The sequence below is a fragment of the Mytilus californianus genome, unplaced genomic scaffold (genome assembly GCF_021869535.1).
Source record: "Mytilus californianus isolate M0D057914Y unplaced genomic scaffold, xbMytCali1.0.p SCAF_12, whole genome shotgun sequence".
Classification (NCBI taxonomy): Eukaryota; Metazoa; Mollusca; class Bivalvia; order Mytilida; family Mytilidae; genus Mytilus; species Mytilus californianus.
The window spans coordinates 21,642,865-21,664,816 of NW_026262604.1; the positions used below are offsets into that span (position 1 = coordinate 21,642,865).

The 21,952-nt window shown below is 35.3% G+C and overlaps 1 protein-coding gene across 1 annotated transcript in view; it reads left to right on the forward strand.

The window, feature by feature from the left end:
- The first annotated feature begins 8,761 nt into the window (after window positions 1-8,761).
- LOC127722337 (zinc finger protein 214-like) overlaps window positions 8,762-21,952 on the forward strand; it is a 51,543-nt gene continuing 38,352 nt past the window's right edge. The window contains exons 1-2 of the mRNA XM_052229224.1: window positions 8,762-9,281; window positions 10,101-10,278. Of these exons, the coding sequence (XP_052085184.1) occupies window positions 8,762-9,281; window positions 10,101-10,278 (698 nt within the window). The remainder of the gene's footprint in view (window positions 9,282-10,100; window positions 10,279-21,952) is intronic.

Sequence of the window (21,952 nt, forward strand, 5' to 3'; positions counted from 1 at the left end):
TTGCTGGCATTAAAACGCATACCCCAGTCCTTTGCCCAATTTTAGAACGAGTTTAGATCCTTCTGTATTTGAAGTTGGTCCTGTGGTGTGTTGATGTTACTATACAGAAAACAGACGTACTTGTGATTTTACACAGAGTAGCAAGTCATTGATATGACACAGAAAAAGAAAGGGACCGAGAACAGTTCATTTGGGCACCCCTGAGTCGACAGAGCAAGATGAAGAAAATTCTTCTTCGACGATTATTCGCTGCTAACGTTGCATAAATTGACTGAATAGAATTATTTTGTTATTAACAAATTGTATTCCAGTATACTAGTCTATGCAAATCAAAGGGAAAATAATAATTTGGTTGCGTCAATACAAATATTCGGCGAATTTTTCAACAAACTTAAACTTATTCTAAAAGGTTACCAATTCAACACTGTAATCAGATCATTAAATATTGTTTTTATTGGTACTAATATTGATTTTGTTTTCAGTAAATTAGAAGCAAACTAAATATTATTGTTATATACATATACACATTCATGGATCTACAATCTGTCGATACCTGTGTCTTGGCATTGCACAAGGTCATGCTTTTCTCTGACTGTTTATGACGTCTTTACACTAAATCCATTGGATGTTGGATGTGTACGGACTGATAATTAAGTCTTAGATGCATGATTTTTTTTATTAGTTGTTAGTGGCTTTGAACTAGCTGTCAGTAACTGAGAGTACTCTTAGATCTGTACGTAGTGTCTTTTGGTTGTTTGGGTCGATGTACAAGTAACCGGCCACGTCCACTCAGTGTATTTGTATTTTTATCCATCTGATGAGTTAAGCCTCTTTCAATTGATTTTTATGGTTCGTTCTTATGTTGTACTGTTACACCACTGTCCCAGGTTAGGGGAGGGTTGGGATCCCGCTAACATGTTTAACCCCGCCACATTCTGTATGTATGTGCCTGTCCCAAGTCAGGAGCCTGCATTTCAGTGGTTGTCGTTTGTTTATGTGCTACATATTTGTTTTTCGTTCATTTTTTGTACATAAATTAGGCAGTTAGTTTTCTCGTTTGAATTATTTTACATTGTCATTTCAGGGCTTTTTATAGCTGACTGTGCGGTATGGGCTTTGGTCATTGTTGGCGGCCGTACGGTGACCTATAGTTGTTAATTTCTGTGTCATTTGGTCTCTTGTGGAAAGTTGTCTCATTGGCAATCATACCACATCTTCTTTTTTATATTAAACATTATGCAACTAGAGTACTAGACAACAATAACAACAAAAAATAAAATAAAAAACAGGGCGAATGGACCCTGGGCGAACAGGTATCAGGGTGAACAGGTACTAGGGCGAACGTGGACAGGGCGAACGGACCCGGATCCACATTTGGAATTATTCAATCCATAAAAACACAGGTGAGTGATACAGGTAGGTAATTTGATGTTGTATGTCTGTCTCCTTTTATAGATATTGAACTGATATTTGCATTTCTCCAGTCAGATGGGACAGTCTAGACAAAGCTGGAATATGTGACTCAGGCTACTGGTGCTAGTTTCATTGGGCATAGTGTTTCAATACTTTGTTTGCGAATCCGCCTGGTCCGCTAGCTTTGTTGATTTTTAAGTTTCTCAATACTTTTTCTTCTCCTTGTACTTCGATGTTAATGTTGTTCATACTTGGGTATCTTGATTCATGTCCCTGATTGGAGTGCGCCGATTTAAAACGGCGATTCACGTGTAGAAAGCAAGGTACTCATGATAATGTTGGTTTCATTCCCTCGACTTACTTTTCCTTTTTAGAGAAAAGTTTACAAGTGTAGTTGTCACCACGATTTATCTTATTTTCTACTGACTACAGACTGAATTGCTAAATATTGGGTAACCTCTGTTTTGTTTACAACGTGAAAACAAAGAAGCTAGTAATCACTCTTTCAGACTTTAAGTTTAAACAAGGTTGGAACAAAGGTCAAACCCTCTTTATGGTGTTTATACCTGTATGTAGTCCAAATAATTATGACGTCTTGCAAGGCTATTTTAATTTTTTTCTGGGACGCCTTCCTACGACCGGTCGTAGGAAGGCGTCCCAGAAAAAAATTAAAATAGCCTTGCAAGACTTAAAAATCAAATTAAAATAGCCTTGCAAGACGTCATAATTATTTTTTTTTCTGGGACGCCTTCCTACGACCGGTCGTAGGAAGGCGTCCCAGAAAAAAATTAAAATAGCCTTGCAAGACGTCATATTTATTTGGACTAACCTGTATGGAGGGATAATCCTTCTATAGATGGATAACATTATCTCTCTATAGAGGGAATTATTTGTTAAGACTGGATTTAAAACAAAACATGCCAATTGATGAATTGTGCATTTTCTACTATTACGGCAGTAACCTGCAACATTTGATGCACCAATTGATGTACTTAATTTGATATGCATATGACCAGTTCACTGCTAAACTGACTGAATATGCAATCTATTGTTCATATAAATTGAGAGCTGTGATGATCAGGTAAAGTTCACACAGTTATGCCTCAATGAACAGATATGTTAGATTTAACCTAAGATTTAAAGGTCAACTGTCCCTTTTGTTGTTGATCAGGTGTTAAGATAGCTACACAATATATTGCAAGTTCTGTCACTTTAGCAGAAAACTGGGCTTACCAATCTTCAGTAAAGTGCATTAATTAATAGATATATACTGGTATACATGGTATAGATTATAGCTAATATAACTAGAAAATGCCAACAAGCCATCTTCCAGCTTTAAAGCAACAAACTGTTCACCAGAGACCAAATGAAGTAGAAGTAAGCAACTGTCATGACTACGTCTGTCAAATATTTGCCACTGGATGTTAAGCAACCAACAATCAATCACTGTTTGTACAGTTTTCAAAAATGAGCAATTCTCATACTTATAACAAGCTTCATCTTCCCTAGCCAAGGGTTAATTAGGATCAACTCCCCTCCTCTCCATCCTTGGCAGATTAAGTCAAAATTTGCGAAGAGAGCCGTGGTGAAATGTTTAGCGCATCGGACTTATAACACAAAGGTTCCTGGTTCGATCCCCGTTCCGGGGAAACATTTCAGGGATTGAATTTTCGGCTCTCCCTTGAAACCATTTGCGAGTATGGTCTTGAGATACGATGATAGTTCGTCGTAAGTGGACGATGAATGGCTGATCCGTGTTAAGAGAGTCATATCTCTTGCACGTAAAAGACATCCTTGTAGATTTCGAAAAAGAGCAAGATAATGCCGTTACAAGGCAGCACTCGCACCCGCAAAGTGGAAAGGGATTAATATAATTTACAATAACTTGTTTCCCAATCCACTATAAATAAATATGTTTAAACTAAATTTGTGATAACAGTGTTGCGCCATCTATGGGTTGATTAAAGTTACGCCCATTCCGAATACAGTATTTTTGACCAATGGTAGCACTTGAACTATCTTCAGTGTGGAGGTAACAACATGGTAACTTCTAGAGTTTACAAACTTGGTGAAGCAGGAAACGTAAATATACGTTGACATTCTAACATTTGTGCAAGAAACATACACAGGAACTTCTATTAGTTGATTAAGAACATTTAAATTGAACTAAATATCGTCGTATGTTTGAAGTGGTAAAGACTTGTTGCTCAATCAGCGCTTGGAAATTGTTTACCTACATTTACACATGATCATGTTATAGGCCCTTTTTAATTGGATGCAGTCAGTTACGACTGCAATCAATGAAACTCATTAAGCCTACCTCGTGGATCCGAAATTCTCTCTTAATCCGCCAAGGGTGGAGAGGAGGGGAATATATCGTTAACCTTGGTTAGCGAAGATTAACAAGCTTTAAATTACAGCAAAAGGACAAATGTACACGATATAAAACAATTCAAATGAAAAAAAAACTAACAACCTGATTTATGGTAACATATTACATTTATGATTCACAGCAACAAACAACAACCACTAAATCGCACACATGCTCCTATTTTTAGACAGGCATATTGTAATACAGATCTTGGCGTGGTTAAACATGTTTACGGGAGCCATACCCTCTCCTTTTAAACATTGGACAGTGGTGTACATTTTGTTATAGCACAGCAGAGAAACAATCCATTAAAGTCAGTTGAAAAGTGCTCAACTCGTCATACAAATTAATAAATAGCAAAAAACAACTAACACTTCTCACAAAAAACCAAAAGACACAAAGCAAAGATTGGTGATCGAACTAGCAGCTACTGAAGACCAGTTCAAAGCCAATTGTGTCTTTGAAATGGAAAACAATTGTCCTGAGAGAACAATACCTATACCCCTTTAAACATGTTAAAAAACAGAATGACTGGTGCCTTACATTAAAACCAAAATCTAAACTGTCTGAAAAAAATGTATTACTGCGTGTTTCTTCTACCTTTGCTTAAAACAGATGTTAGAAATCGACTACTAGTACTCATAAATAAAAGATGTGGGGTATACATCAATGAGACGGACAGCATGTTCTACTTGTACTAGACTACTAGTACTCATTAATAAAAGATGTGGGGTATACATCAATGAGACAGACAGCATGTTCTACTTGTACTAGACTACTAGTACTCATAAATAAAAGATGTGGGGTATACATCAATGAGACAGACAGCATGTTCTACTTGTACTAGACTACTAGTACTCATTAATAAAAGATGTGGGGTATACCTCAATGAGACAGACAGCATGTTCTACTTGTACTAGACTACTAGTACTCATAAATAAAAGATGTGGGGTATACATCAATGAGACATACAGCATGTTCTACTTGTACTAGACTACTAGTACTCATAAATAAAAGATGTGAGGTATACATCAATGAGACAGACAGCATGTTCTACTTGTACTAGACTACTAGTACTCATAAATAAAAGATGTGGGGTATACATCAATGAGACATACAGCATGTTCTACTTGTACTAGACTACTAGTACTCATAAATAAAAGATGTGGGGTATACATCAATGAGACAGACAGCATGTTCTACTTGTACTAGACTACTAGTACTCATAAATAAAAGATGTGGGGTATACATCAATGAGACAGACAGCATGTTCTACTTGTACTAGACTACTAGTACTCATACATAAAAGATGTGGGGTATACATCAATGAGACAGACAGCATGTTCTACTTTTACTAGACTACTAGTACTGATAAATAAAAGATGTGGGGTATATATCAATGAGACAGACAGCATGTTCTACTTGTACTAGACTACTAGTACTCATTAATAAAAGATGTGGGGTATACATCAATGAGACAGACAACATGTTGTATTTGTACTAGACTACTAGTACTCATTAATAAAAGATGTGGGGTATACATCAATGAGACAGACAGCATGTTCTACTTGTACTAGACTACTAGTACCCATTAATAAAAGATGTGGGGTATACATCAATGAGACAGACAGCATGTTCTACTTGTACTAGACTACTAGTACTCATAAATAAAAGATGTGGGGTATACATCAATGAGACAGACAGCATGTTCTACTTGTACTAGACTACTAGTACTCATTAATAAAAGATGTGCAGTATACCTCAATGAGACAGACAGCATGTTCTACTTGTACTAGACTACTAGTACTCATAAATAAAAGATGTGGGGTATACATCAATGAGACATACAGCATGTTCTACTTGTACTAGACTACTAGTACTCATAAATAAAAGATGTGAGGTATACATCAATGAGACAGACAGCATGTTCTACTTGTACTAGACTACTAGTACTCATAAATAAAAGATGTGGGGTATACATCAATGAGACAGACAGCATGTTCTACTTGTACTAGACTACTAGTACTCATAAATAAAAGATGTGGGGTATACATCAATGAGACAGACAGCATGTTCTACTTTTACTAGACTACTAGTACTGATAAATAAAAGATGTGGGGTATACATCAATGAGACAGACAGCATGTTCTACTTGTACTAGACTACTAGTACTCATTAATAAAAGATGTGGGGTATACATCAATGAGACAGACAGCATGTTGTACTTGTACTAGACTACTAGTACTCATAAATAAAAGATGTGAGGTATACATCAATGAGACAGACAGCATGTTCTACTTGTACTAGACTACTAGTACTCATAAATAAAAGATGTGGGGTATACATCAATGAGACAGACAGCATGTTCTACTTGTACTAGACTACTAGTACTCATTAATAAAATATGTGGGGTATACATCAATGAGACAGACAGCATGTTCTACTTGTACTAGACTACTAGTACTCATAAATAAAAGATGTTGGGTATACATCAATGAGACAGACAGCATGTTCTACTTGTACTAGACTAATAATACTCATAAATAAAAGATGTGGGGTATACATCAATGAGACAGACAGCATGTTCTACTTGTACTAGACTACTCATAAATATACTATAGAATTACTCAAGCATGCAGAGTATTTTGCACCAAAACCGTGTGTACGAAATAGATATTTTACATCTAAAACAAAAAATTCTCTGAAATTGACATTATCAAAATGCTTGATTTCTTGATTGTCAACATATTTGTTACGTTTGGAGGACGTGTTTTTCAACAAACTATCGGCATTCCCATGGGAACCAATTGCATGTGCCCCTCTTCTTGCCGACTTGTTCCTTTATTCTTATGAGGCTGATTTGATACAGGAAGCTAAAGAGGTTAACAATACCCTTTAACTTTACTTTCCGCTATAAAGGTGATTTTCTCTCACTAAATAATTCAAAATTTGGTGACTATGTTGAACGCATCTATCCCATCGAACTAGAGATAAAGGATACAACAGATACAGTTAAGTCTGCCTCATTATGGCTCATATCTTGACTTGTATCTAGAAATTGACAATGAGGGTCGGTTGAAAACAAAACTTTACGACAAAAGAGATAATATAAACTTCCCAATTATGAACTTTCCATTTTTAAGTAGCAACATTCAAGCAGCGCCTGCAAACGGAGTATATATCTCCCAATCGATACGATTGTATTTCCTATCATGATTTCCTTGGTAGAGGGTTTCTGCTAACTAGGAAGCTATTAAACCGAGAGTTCCAAATGGTGAAGTTGAAACAATCCCTTCGTAAATTTTACGGACGCCATCACGAGTTGGTTGACCGTTATGGAATATCCGTTTCACATATAATATCGGATATAGATAAAATTGAGAATGGAAATGGGGAATGTGTCAAAGAGACAACAACCCGACCATAGAACAGACAACAACAGAAGGTCACTAACAGGTCTTCAATGCAGCGAGAAATTCCCGCACCCGGAGGCGTCCTTCAGCTGGCCCCTAAACAAATATATATACTAGTTCAGTGATAATGAACGCCATACTAAACTCCAAATTGTACACAAGAAACTAAAATTAAAAATAATACAAGACTAACAAAGGCTAGAGGCTCCTGACTTGGGACAGGCGCAAAAATGCGGCGGGGTTAAACATGTTTATGAGATCTCAACCCTCCCCCTATACCTCTAGCCAATGTAGAAAAGTAAACGCATAACAATACGCACATTAAAATTCAGTTCAAGAGAAGTCCGAGTCTGATGTCAGAAGACGTAACCAAAGAAAATAAACAAAATGACAATAATACATAAATAACAACAGACTACTAGCAGTTAACTGACATGCCAGCTCCAGACTTCAATTAAACTGATTGAAAGATTATGTCTTCATCATATGAATATCAGGCACAATCCTTCCCGTTAGGGGTTTAGTATCATACCATCATAACATATATGAGAAGAGCATAACCCGTGTCATGCCAACAACTGGTTTTTAAATAAATGTGTTTAGTGCCGATGCAAAGACCCTATAAGTGAATCAATATTAACGCCAAAATATGCAATCTTTAATGACCTGACAACAGTATCGTAACTATATCCCTTCTTAATAAGTCTATTTAAAGGTTTTGTTAGCTTCAGAGGTGAATACTGACATTTTTGTGCTTTATAAAGAATATTTCCATAAAAAATTGGATGTGAAATACCTGAACGTATAAGAAGTCTGCATGTTGAGCTATATTTACGAATGATGTCCTTATACCGATGATAAAATTTAGTAAATGTTTTGACTAGTTTGTGATATCGAAAACCCTGGTGTAATAATTTTTCAGTAATACATAAATTTCTCTCGTTAAAATCTCAAACATTGTTACATACACGAGCGAATCGTACAAGTTGAGATATATAAACACCGTAAGATGGTGACAAGGGAACGTCACCATCTAAAAATGGATAATTAACGATAGGAAATGAAAAATCATCTCTTTTGTCATATATTTTAGTATTAAATGTATACGATGATGTGGTATGAGTGCCAATGAGACAATGTTCCTTATGTCGTAAATACAATCCCGTTCCCTTTTAACGAATTTGACCTACCGAATTAGACTATTTACCGGGTTTGTAATAACATGAGCAATACGACGGGTGCCACATGTGGAGCAGGATCTTCTTACCCTTCCAGAGCACCTGAGATCACCCCCAGTTTTTGGCAGGGTTCGTGTTGCTTAGTCTTTAGTTTTCTATGTTGTGTCGTTGTACTATTATTTGTCTGTTTGTCTTTTTCTTTTTTTTTGCCAGGGCGTTTTCAGTTTATTTTTGAACTATGGGTTTGAATGTCCCTCTGGCATCTTTCGCGCCTCTTTTACATGTTATAAACACGGGATGTTAAAAGGTTTACCTCTCAACTTTGTTATTTGTTTTGCTTTCAGAGTCCTTCAAGAGCACAGATACTGGAAATAAACCTTATTAGGATGTTAGAGGTAGAGGATTTAGTAGCAATCAATGATACTCTGCAGAGACCGAGAGGAAAACAGACAACTAGTACAACACTTCACAAATGTGATGTTTGTGCTAAAGAATTTAGTCTAGGTAGTGACTTAAAGAGACATGTGAGAACACATACTGGTAAAAAACCTCATAAATGTGATGTTTGTGCTAGAGAATTTTCCCATGGTAGTTTCCTAACTAGACACATGCTAGTACATACTGGAGATAAACCTCATGACTGTGATGTATGTGGTAAAAGGTTTGGTCAGCAAAGTAATTTACAGACACACATGAGAACACATACAGGTGATAAACCTTATCAATGCAATGACTGTGATAAAGGGTTTAATCATCCTAGTAATTTACAACGTCACATGAGAACACATACAGCTTATAAACCTCATAACTGTGATGTATGTGGTAAAGGGTTTAGTCAGCTTGGGAATTTACAGACTCACATGAGAACACATACACTTGATAAACCTTATAACTGTGATGTATGTGGTAAAGGGTTTAGTCAGCAAAGTAATTTATCGACACACATGAGAACACATACAGGTGATAAACCTTATCAATGCAATGACTGTGATAAAGGGTTTAATCATCCTAGTAATTTACAACGTCACATGAGAACACATACAGCTTATAAACCTCATAACTGTGATGTATGTGGTAAATGGTTTAGTCAGCTTGGGAATTTACAGACTCACATGAGAACACATACAGGTGGTAAACCTCATGATTGTGATGTGTGTGGTAAAGGGTTTAGTCGGCTGGGGAGTTTACAAATTCACATGAGAACACATACAGGTGATAAACCTCATGATTGTGATGTGTGTGGTAAAGGTTTTAGTCGGCTTTGGAATTTACAGACTCACATGAGAACACATACAGGTGATAAACCTCATGATTGTGATGTGTGTGGTAAAGGGTTTAGTCACGGTAGTGACTTGAAGAGACACATGAGAACACATACAGGTGATAAACCCCATGATTGTGATGTGTGTGGTAAAGGGTTTAGTCGGCTTGATAATTTACAGACACACATGAGAATACATACAGGTGATAAACCTCATGAATGTGACATTTGTGATGTGTGTGGTAAAGGGTTTAGTCGGCTTGAGAATTTACAGACTCACATGAGAACACATACAGGTGATCAACTTCATGATTGTGATGTGTGTGGTAAAGGGTTTAGTCACGGTAGTTACTTTAAGAGACACATGAGAACACATACTAGTGTTAAACCGTATGACTGTTATTCATGTTGCAGAAAGTTTAATGATCCCAGTAATTTAAAACGTCACATGAGAATACATACAGGTTATAAACCTAATGACTGTGATGTATGTGGTAAACGGTTTAGTCGGCTTGGGAATTTAAACACTCACATGAGAACACATACAGGTGATAAACCTTACGATTGTGATGTGTGTGGCATAGGGTTTAGTCACGGTAGTGACTTTAAGAGACACATGAGAACACATACTGGTGATAAACCGTATGACTGTTATGCATGTTGCAGAAAGTTTAATCACCCCAGTAATTTAAAACGTCACATGAGAACACATACAGGCGATACACCTAAGGGTTTAGTCGGCTTGCCTATTTACAAAAATACATGAGAACACATACATGAACAACTGTTGTAAAAGGTGAATTAAAGAGACACATGAGAACACATAACCATAACCATAAGTGAAAAAACCCAAGACTCAGGCGCGTAGCTACGTTTACGTCAAAACGCCCGGGCGTACACTTGAATTTTGATAAAAAAATTATTATATAAATCTAAATAAAATAAAAAGAACTGGTTAAATGCACATCAGCTGCGTACTTCTTTCTTTAATGGCTTGTAATATTGTATGCGAATAAAATGGACGAAACATACATTTTTTATCCAAATGTTATCGTATCATATATATATTTGTTCATTTTCTGTAATACTAAAAGTCTGAATCTACTGAGAGTTCTGTGTACTTTTCTTTTGTTCAAAGAAATGCATTATCTGGGTTCCGTTCAATATCGTAGCAGCTTAGTAAACTAATTGATGTATAACAAACATTAATCCCAAAATGTAAGTTACATAAATCTTCACAGGGCTACGTAGATTTTTTAATCTATGTAGCAGCTAGGCTAGCTACACGTTCAATAGTCATAAATCTACGTAGCCCTATGTAGCCGCTACGATATTGAACGCAACCCAGCCTATGATTTATGTCGCGAAAAGGGAAATTATCGATCCTAAATTTCGTTAGCGGCGTCAGTTTAGTTTCAGTATGTTGTTAAAGTTTTTTAAATATCAATAACTTTCTCAAATCTTTGTGAAATTTTACGGAAGTTGCACAGAAACTGTTTATGATCAAAAGATTATCCAGAGCTTAATGATGAAATTAATGTTTATTTTCACCGTATTTTATCGAGAAAAGGAATTTCTTTTTGCAGGTAAAAAGTAGTTACATTTTGGGGTTAATGTTTGTTATACATCAATTACTTTGTCAAACTTTGGAAGAAGCTTTTTTTATTAATATTTAAAAAGCAGAAAATTAAAAAAAATCGTACATTTTTCAGTACTTTTTGACGAAATTAACAAATGGTCTCCGATTTTGTTTCACATGATTAGGGAGCTACCCTTTGACTTTTAGGGAGGAAAAGGGGAAAAGGGGGGGGGGGGGGGGGGGGGTAGGATTAAAAATGTTGTACTGCCTTTGCATTTTTCACTTTATTCGGTCTTGCCTTTTTTATTAGTATATTCGGCCTTTTTTTTTTACATAAATTGACATCCTGCCTTCTTTTTTTGATCATCCTGCCTTTTTGCTCACTCAAAACTCCTGTCCTGTCGATTATTCAAGAGGTAGCTTCCTTAACTTTGAAACCTGCATAGATGGTAATGAAACTTGTGCAGACGTCAATATTCCAGATTAAGGAAAAAATATCTTTAAATAATGATTGATCTTTTTAACTGATGTAAAGGAACGATAAATGGATTCACTTTTTGCTGCAAAAAATCCCAGGCGAGAACCAGGGTTCTACAGAACCCTAAAAATGCGAATTATAATATTGCACCTGAACATTTCTGAAAAATATTTATTTCAAGTTCATTAACGATTTTTTGTTGATAGAGTGCTTGACCCCACGGCTCCTTTTACTCATATCTTAAAGTAATTGGTTTGGACGATTTGTCTAAAACCAATGACCGTTAGCTATAGATTCCAAATTAACACAATGAATAGATCAAACATAAAAAAAATCATTTAGATTCCGTGTACAGTATAATAATATTGATGATTTTTTAATGACAGGAATGGTATCTCATTCTCGATACTATATAGCTTTAGGGGGCTTTGCCCCCTCAACTTGTACCCACTACCGGCAGGTCCTTAGACTCCTCGCCGAGGTTCGGGCGTACACGTAAAAATGACCTAGCTACGCCACTGAGACTGGAATATAATTATGTTGTAAAAAGATTATTCATGAGAACACACGCAGGTGATAAACCTCATAACTGTGATGTATGTGGTAACCGGTTTGGTCGGCTTGGTAATTTACATCCTCACATGGGAACACATACAGCTGATAAACCTCATGACTGATGTTTGTGGTAAAGATTAAATTCGTCTTTAAATTAGTAATTTACAGATTTACAGGAGAACAGATACAGTTGAAAACTGCATGACTGTAATGTATGTGGTAACAAGTTTAGTCATCTTAGTAATTTATAAAGTCACATGAGAACACATACAGGTTAAAAACCTCATAACTCTGGCAAAAGGTTTAGTCACGTGTGATAAACATGATAAACAATGTATGTGGTAAAGAGTTTAGCCGACTTGGTCAGGAACAGAGATACATGAGAACACATATTTCACATGAACATGATAAATATGATATTTTTTAAATGGTATCGTCGGCTTACATTCTGTATACATTCCTGTCCCAATTGAGGATCCACAGTTATTAGATACATGTAGTTGGCATAATATTTGTTTTTCGTTGACTAATTTTGACGTGAAATGAAAGCTAAAAGGTATGAGATCACTAGTACCCCTGTTGAAAATTTCTTAAAATATAAAATTAAGATACTAGTATGAGGGCATATTTGACCTGCCGTTCAAATCAGAAATACCTGTTTCATACTTCTAAATTTCCGGGAACTAGTGCGCTCTATTCATGCTAGCATATTGTTTTTCTTATATTGGTTAACATTTCACAGCGGTATACCATGTTACTTTAATTATTCTTCCCTTAGTTTATTTTTTTTTTGTATTTACATTGTATCATAAATCAAATTTATTTGTTCAGTGTATGTTCACTGGTGTTAATATGTCTTTTGATTGAGTTAAGCCATTTCAATTGATATTTTATATATATATATAGTGTGTCTTTCTATGTTGTGATGTTACACTATTGTTTCAGATAAGGGTGAAGGTTTGGTACCATTAAAACGTTTAAACCCGCTGCAATTGTTTGCACCTGTCCTAAGTCAGGAATCTGATGTTCAGTAGTTGTCGTTTGTTGATGTGGTTCACAAGTGTTTCTCGTTTCTCGTTTTTTATATAGATTAGACCGTTGGTTTTCCCGTTTGAATGATTTTACACTAGTAATTTTTGGGGCTCTTTATAGCTTGCTGTTCGATGTGAGCCAAGGCTCCGTATTGAAGACCGTACTTTGACCTATAATGGTTACTTTTATAAATTGTTACTTGGGTGGAGAGTTGTCTCATTGGCACACATCTTCCTATATCTATAACATGCAATCAAAGGTCTGTTGCATTTTTCCGCACATGTCAAGGTAAGATTAAGCTTTGACATGACATGTCTATTTGATCTCGAGACAAAATAGCTATGGATTTTATAAATTGCTTAATTTGACAAAGAAAGGAATGGAGGTGTGCAGTCGTGGTTTTATTCCACAAGAGGGTCAAAGGAATAATTGCATACAAATTACAATTATAGAACGAAGTTTCCGTCTGTCATTTGTCCATGACCTCAAATTGAATAGTATTTTTGCCATGTGAATTATTCACTTTATATTGTGAGTAGATATAACTGTATTTGACATATTAAGTGTTCCTTGCAAGGTCTACATATCCGTCAGACTGGGTTCACCAGATCTCATTTCATGGATCAGTTGGCAAGGTTAAAAAACGTGATAAGGTCCGTCTATCAAATAAAGGCAACAGTAGTATACCGCTGTTCGAAATTCATTAATCGATTGAGAAAAAAACAAATCCGGGTTACAAACTAAAACTGAGGGAAACACATCAAATATAAGAGGAGAACTACGACACAACAGAAAAACATTAAGAAAAAAATGGTGGGTTGAACCTGGTTTTGTGGCTAGCCAAACCTCCCGCTTTTATGGCAATGTTAAATATAACATTAAAATGGCAACATTACATGACGGGACTACAATACAAATAAATGGGAGAATATATAGGACAGAGAAACATACGAATAATAGCTAACAAAAGGTACCAGGTTTAAAATTTAATACGCAAGACGCGCGTTTCGTCCACACAAGACTAATCAGTGACGCTCAGATCAAAAAAGTTCGAAAGCCAAAACAAGTACAAAGTTGAAGAGCATTGACGACCAAAAGTTCCAAAAAGTTGTGCCAAATACGGCTAAGGTTATATGTCTGGGATAAGAAAATCCTTAGTATTTAGAATAATTCATACTTTTGCAAACAGTAAATTTATAAAAATGACTATATAATAGATATACATGATAACACCGAAGTGGTGACTAACTACAGAATAAAAACGGATACATAAAACAACATAAACCAGCACATAAAAATTTACAGCCGAGTTAGCCAAAGAGATCAACGCAAAAAAAGTGACGTCAAATTTGAATTTCTGAAATTTCCCCAAAATAGGATAGAATTCAAGATTTGGTTTATTATACATGTACTCATATAACATTTATTAATAACAATGAAAATTACAATACTAATTAATATAAAATGTGGTAGTAATTAGATAATTAATAGTATTATCTAGCTATGTCGGTGTTTCTTCTAAATCAAACTGTAAACCAAACATATCGTATAAATTTAGTTGACCCAAACTAAAATCTAAGTAATGAACTGGGTGATTAATTATCTTTACCGTAACACACGAATACAACAGAAAAAAAATTAGATTTACAACTACAAACGATAAGACATTTGACAAAATCCGATGAGAATACCAAATATAACATCAAAACTAAATACATGAATTTTGGATAGAAAAGTACCGTGACACGTCTTATAGCAATGCGAATTCACATTCAGCAAAACAGTCACAATCGGGAATAAGTCACGTTCGGTAATTAAAAGATCAGACGACATAATGTCAAACCACAATCTGACACGTGGTAAAAATGTCCTTAATTAGTTTGAACAAAGACACATCGTATGGATCGACCAATTCGTGATGGTGTCCGTAAAATTTACGGAGTGTCATTTTTAATCTGTCGTCCTCATAACTTTGTTGGAGCAGTTTCTGCGTTAGGAGCACATTCCTGTATATGAAGTCCGTATAGTGTGAACATGCACGAGCAAAACGTATCAACTGAGACATGTAAACACCATACGATGGGGCAGAGGGTATGTTACTGCTGAGAATGGGAAATTGATAATTGGGAAGTTGAAAATCGTCCCGTTTATCATAGATTTTCGTGTGAAGTCGTCCATCTGTGTCAATATTGAGGAAAGGATCAAGGTATGAAGCAGTCCTTCTAGTATCAGTAATATCCTTAATTTCAAGTTTACTGGGATATATGAGATGTAAGTATTGGCTGAAATGTGGGTTATTCAATGATAGGACATCATCAATATACCGGAAAGTAAAATTAAAGAATTTCGCAAGGTGCATTTTCTTTTTGTCTTTTAGAAGGTTCTGAATGAATTCTGCTTCGTACGATTACAAAAACAAATCAGCCAGTAGGGGTGCACAATTAGTACCCATTTAAACACCGACTGTCTGTTGAAATATAAATCCTCCAAACTCAACAAATATATTGTCTATCAAAAGTCCAGCATTTTGATAATATCATCTTCAGTATATTTTCTGGTAGATTCAGTGTGGTTTTTCACAAAATATGAATTATTGTAACCCAAAACAAGAAATTTGTATCTACGATTCCCATTTTTATAGAAAAAGCTCTGTTTATTGAAATGATGAAGTCGATCTTTCAACTGAGCATGGGGAATAGTAGTGTAAAGCGTAGAAAAATCAAAAGTCTATATGTTGCTGCAAAATTGCAAAGATTGTGTTTGAAAATTAAGCAGTAGATCTTTCGAATTTTTGAGAATCCACATCTGGTTAACACCACTGGTAGAATATATCTCATCACAATAATTTTGAAGCCCATCTTTAACTGTAGAAGAATAGTAGCCAGTACTTTAGAAATATGTTTAGTCGAACATTTTGATGACCCAGCTATGTATCGTTCTTTATATGGAGTTTTGTGAAGTTTTGGTATCCAGTAAAATGATGGTAAATTTTCTTTGTTTTCTTTGATGTTGATACCAAAAGACAGAAGGACAGATTTGTGATTTTGTACAATTTCGTCCTTGGTAAATGATGTTTGAGAATATGTAGGATTACCAGTAGTTCTATTTATTCCAAACTCTGTTGTGAGACATTGCAAATAATAATTTTTTCATATGAAGACAACATTATTGAAGGCTTTATCTGCTGGAACAACGACATATTTGTCATGCAAAGAGGATAAAGCATCCACAACATCCGGAATCTTGAAAGGGTTAGTAACTCTTGTGCTCATAGTGCATCGTAGTTTTTGAATGCATGATCGAATAGCTTTGATCCATTCAGACACAGTGTCCAGTTCTGGTTCGTCTGGTTCGCACTTTACCCATTTTCCAATACCAAAAGAAGTAACTGTAGGTCAGCTATATCAGGGAGCTACCATTTGATTTTTATGGGGGAGGGCTAGAATGAAATTTGAAATTTGAAAAGGCAGGACAGGAGTTTTGAGTAAAAAAAAAAGGCAGGATGAGACACTTTGCAAAAAAAAAGGCAGGATAAACTAATAAAAAAGGCAGGACCGAATAGAGTGAAAAATAAAAAGACAGGACAGAGATTACAACAACAAAAAATGCAGGCCAAAACTTTTCATAATAGCCTCCCCCATAAAAATCAAATGGTAGCTCCCTAATTATATACAAATTACAATTATATGGAACGTCAAAACTGTCTTAATATGCCCATTTTGGCGTTCCATACAACTTAAACAAATAAATATCATCATGACATGGAATAGCCGAAAACTGCATTAAATACATTGCCACACGAGTATGCATCGTTACCATAGTTGAACGGAGTGTGATATGAATAAAGTAATAAAAAACTCATTAGTGTTATTGGTGTACCCTGTAACGAGTTGTAAAATTGCGATATCTATATTGGCTATATTTTTTATGAAAATGTCGGTTGACTAGCTTTTCAACGTCTGTATAAGTTTTGGTGTTTTCAAATATTTTGGCTTCGAATAGTACTATAGAGAGATGTATTGTTTGACAAAGTAGGTTAAGTACCGTTAATGTTTTATTCAAAGGTCAATTTCCCCATTGGGAACGGATATTTTGAATTTTCCCAAAAATAAACAAAATACTCACTTGTCATTGTACAATTTCACCTTAAAGTGATACGTTTTTCATTCTGAAGCGTACTAAAGGCTTGAAGTCGGGATCCCGTAGTTCTGGAGTTGTTGGTTCATGTCCGTCATATTTGGTTTTCGTAAATCATTATGAATTAGGCCGTTCCTTTTCCCGTTGAAGTGTGTCACATTTCTCATTTAGTGGCCTTTTATCGCCGTTTATACGAAATGATTGTTATCTCCATTGTTGAAGGCCGAAAGGTGGCCTATATTTTCTCGCCTTCTGATGATAACTTCATAATTCGAGTGCATGATTTCGAGTGAGAAATATCGTAGGGTTGATCTCCGGCTTGATCTAAATCAACACTTGAACTTGATATTTTATTCTCTGCCTACGTGTATAAAAATCAGGGTATATTAGCTTCTCGTTGTGGTATTGTTTTGAATATATTTATGTAGTATTTGGCACTGGGAGGAAAGAATTATATATCATACTACATATAAAATAGAACATGTGGTATGATTTCCAATGAGACAACTCTCCACAAGAGACCACATGACACAGAAGTTAACAACTATAGGCCACCGTACGGCGTTCAACAATGAGCAAAGCCTATACCGCATAGTCAGATATAAAAGGTCCCGAAATGACAATGTAAAACAATTCAAACGAGAAAACTAACTGCCTAATTTATGTATGAAAAATGAACGAAAAACAAATATGTAACACATAAACAAACGACATCCACTAAAATACAGGCTCCTGACTTTGAACGGGCACATACATACAGAATGTGGCGGGGTTAAACATGTTAGCGGGATCCCAACCCTCCCCTTTACCTGGGACAGTGGTGCAACAGTACAACATTAGAACAGATATAAATAGAACTACATATAACAAAAACACGTAGACGTGACCGGGTATTAAAGAAATACCATGACCATATGCATATAAAGCAATCCAGAACCTTGCAAATTTTGATTAACTAGTACAAGATGTGTTCTATATGGGAACAAATTCTACTAAAAAGGAAATGTAAAGATCAGTCATCGGCTGTGCAGTCTCTCGTCGTAAAGAATAATGTTTACGTGATTAAGTCTAGGAAACTGTCCAAACTGGAAAAAAGCGTCATTTTACTATAAAGAAGGACTTTTATTTCCAAGCATTGTAATTTTCATTCATCTACACTGTACACGAACTTTAAGTGACGGGCGGCTGCCAAACAGGGTCTCTTCAATAACACGAAAACGCTGTGATGATTTAATTTCAAATTTAGATATGTTGTTTCTTGTGACTAAATGAAGTTGAAGTTCAATTTTCACGATTTTAGTGTTTCTCCTTTTTGAGTTATCGCCATTTTTAATATCCAAAAGTGGTATTTTTAAATATTTTTCTCTTGTTATCATATTATGACTAAGCATAGTAAATGTCTTATCTCAAAATCAAAATTGGAGTAACAGATTTATTTGATTTTTTTTATTTCCTAAGTGGTGATGATTATAAGCTATATTATTAGACATTATTAATTGTTATATATGTAATGTTAAAGTACTATGTTAAACCATAGTTCTGTTCAAACCCTTCAGATTTGCAAGTATGATTTTCATTATTAATTAGATCTGGAAAATATCTTAGCATATGATAATCATTGGAGTGACAGATTTATTTGAAAATGTTCTGTTTCCTGATAAGATCTGTAGGACTGCATATAGAAAGTTTGAAATTTACTAGTAGGACTGTATAAATGAAGTTTGAAATTTACTGTTCATTATTAGACATTTTGTAGATAATTAAGTTTCCCTAAACCATATATATTTTGACCCCTACCCCAACCCCTTCAATTTGAGAATGTGTTTTTTCATTTAAACGGTCTAGACCCTCACCCTCAACCATATATATTCTTGTATGGGACAATAAAAAAATCAAATGAAATATTGGAGGAGTCCCAGGGATCACCCAACATCCACCTTCTTTTTGAAAACTTGTAAATCGTCAAGATCCCCACCCTGAAACCATATAAATTTTTGTATGGGACAACAAAACAAATCAAATGAAATGAAAGGCTATTCCCCTGGGGTCACCTCCAGCCCCTCCTGTTTAAGAATTTGTAAACAGTCGAGATCCCCATTCCTAAACCAAATATATTGTTGTATGGGACAATACAACAAATCAAATGAAATATAGGGGAAGTCTAGGGGTCACCCCCACCCCCTTCTTTTTGAAAACTTGTAAACGGTCAAGATCCCTACCCCGAAACCATATATATTCTTCTATGGGACAATACAACAAATCAAATGAAATAAAAGGAGAGTCCCCTGTGGTCACCCCACCCCTCCTGTTTGCGAACTTGTAAATGGTCGAGATCCCCACCTCTAAACCATGTATATTCTTGTATGGGACAATACAACAAATCAAATGAAATATAGGGGAAGTCCATGGGGGTAACCCCCACCTCCCTTCTTTTTGATAACTAGTAAACGGCCAAGATCCCCACCCCGAAACCATATATATTCTTGTATGGGACAACAAAACAAATCAAATGAAATATAGGGGAAGTCCATGGGGGTAACCCCCATCCCCCTTCTTTTTGAAAACTTGTAAACGGTCGATATCCCCACCCCTAAACCATATATATTCTTGTATGGGACAATAAAACAAATCAAATTCAATTCAAGGGAAAGTCCCCTGGGGTAACCCCCACCCCCTTATTTTTGAAAACTTGTAAACAGTCGAGATCCCCACCCCAAAACCATATATATTCTTGTATGGAACAAAAAAACAAATCATATGAAATAAAGGGCGAGTCCACTGAGAATTGCACACCCCCTTCTTTAGATAACTTGTAAACGGTCGAGATCTCTACCCCTAATCAACCGTATATATTCCTGTTCGTCATTTCAAGAAGATTTGAATGACATACAGGGTCAATCCATAGGCGTCACTTATGCATATCACAAACCAATTTGTACTGGATTTTGCCCAATGTCAGGCGACCATGTGAATGACGAATTATTGGAGCTTTGTTTGGGAGACTTTGTAACAGCATCCTGTTACAATTATTTCTTGTTACTGATAAGTTTTATAGATTTTGAAAAGACACTGTATTTATGATTATAAATAAAATTTTGGATTTTTTTCATCTTTTCGTTGGTAAATTGTTTGAAGAATGTTGTGGGAAGTTTGTTTGTTATTCTGTAAAAACTTATTTTCTGAATGCTATATATTTTTTTTATGAAGTAAACTCCTTTAAAAACTAAGCTTATATTGTCTATTAATAAACATGCACTATTTAGATTTCTGATTTTGTGCCCAGTTTTCAAGTTGGTCCAAATCGGGGTCAAAATAAACTGTGTTTGATTTCAACATAAATTGAATATATATAGGGTTCTTTGAAATGCTTAATCTAAACCTGTATTTCTTTTCATTATTAATAAGATAATACAACATTGAGGTCCAAAGGGTCCTAAATTAAACTTTTGTTTAATTTCATCAAAAATTAAATTCTTTGGTTCTTTGATATGCTGATTCTAACAATGTTTGAGTGTTAAATCATATCTAATTATAGAGAACTTAGTCATCACTGGTTGTTGTTATTATATTATTGTTTATGATTTGAAAATTTGCATCATATCTTATTTAAGAGAACTATTTATGCAGTTTGAGTTATTTATCTTTGCACAGAAAATATTATGGATAATATTAACCTGTGGTTTCATTTCAGCATAAATTAAATATATATATAGGGTTCTTTCAAATGCTGAATCTAAACCTCTATTTAAATATTAGATTTGGGGCCCAGTTTTCAAGTTGATCCAAATCAGGGTCCAAAATTAAACTTTGTTTGATTCAACAAAAATTGAATTTATGGGGTTCTTTGAAATGCTGAATGTCCAATTTCAAATATTTCAGTTCTTTGACCACATTCAATTTTTGTCACAAACCTATGCTGTGTCAAATATTCAATCACAATCCAAATTCAGAGCTGTTTTAAGCTTAAATATAGTGTCCATACTTGCTCAACTGTTCAGGGTTCGACCTATGCAGGAAAATCCAGTTTGCTGTCACTCTGACAGCCTCTTGTTTATAAGTTGTTATCGGTTTTGAACTAGCTGCCAGTAACTGCGAGTACAATCAGATCTGTATATACTGCATGTGTGCCTTTTTGTTGTGAGGAATGCATAAACCTGAATGATAAATACCCTCCCCCGTCAGGACAGTGTTTTTGTCAGATGTTTAAAAAAAATGTTCAAACATGTTTAACCCCGCCACATTATGTATGTGCCTGCCCTTAGTGAGGAGTCTGTATGGTTGTCATTGGTTCATGTCCATCATATTTACTTTTTGTAAATTGTTTTGTTCTAAATCAGTCCGTTAGTTTTGTAAATTGAATTGCAGATTTATTCATGTCGGGGCTTATTAGGGAGCTACCATTTGATTTTTATGGGGGGGAGGGGGGCTAGGATGAAATTTGAAAAAAATAGGCAGGACAGGAGTTTTGAGTAAAACAAAAAGGCAGGATGAGATTATTTGCAAAAAAAGTCAGGATGACAATTTGTGTAAAAAAA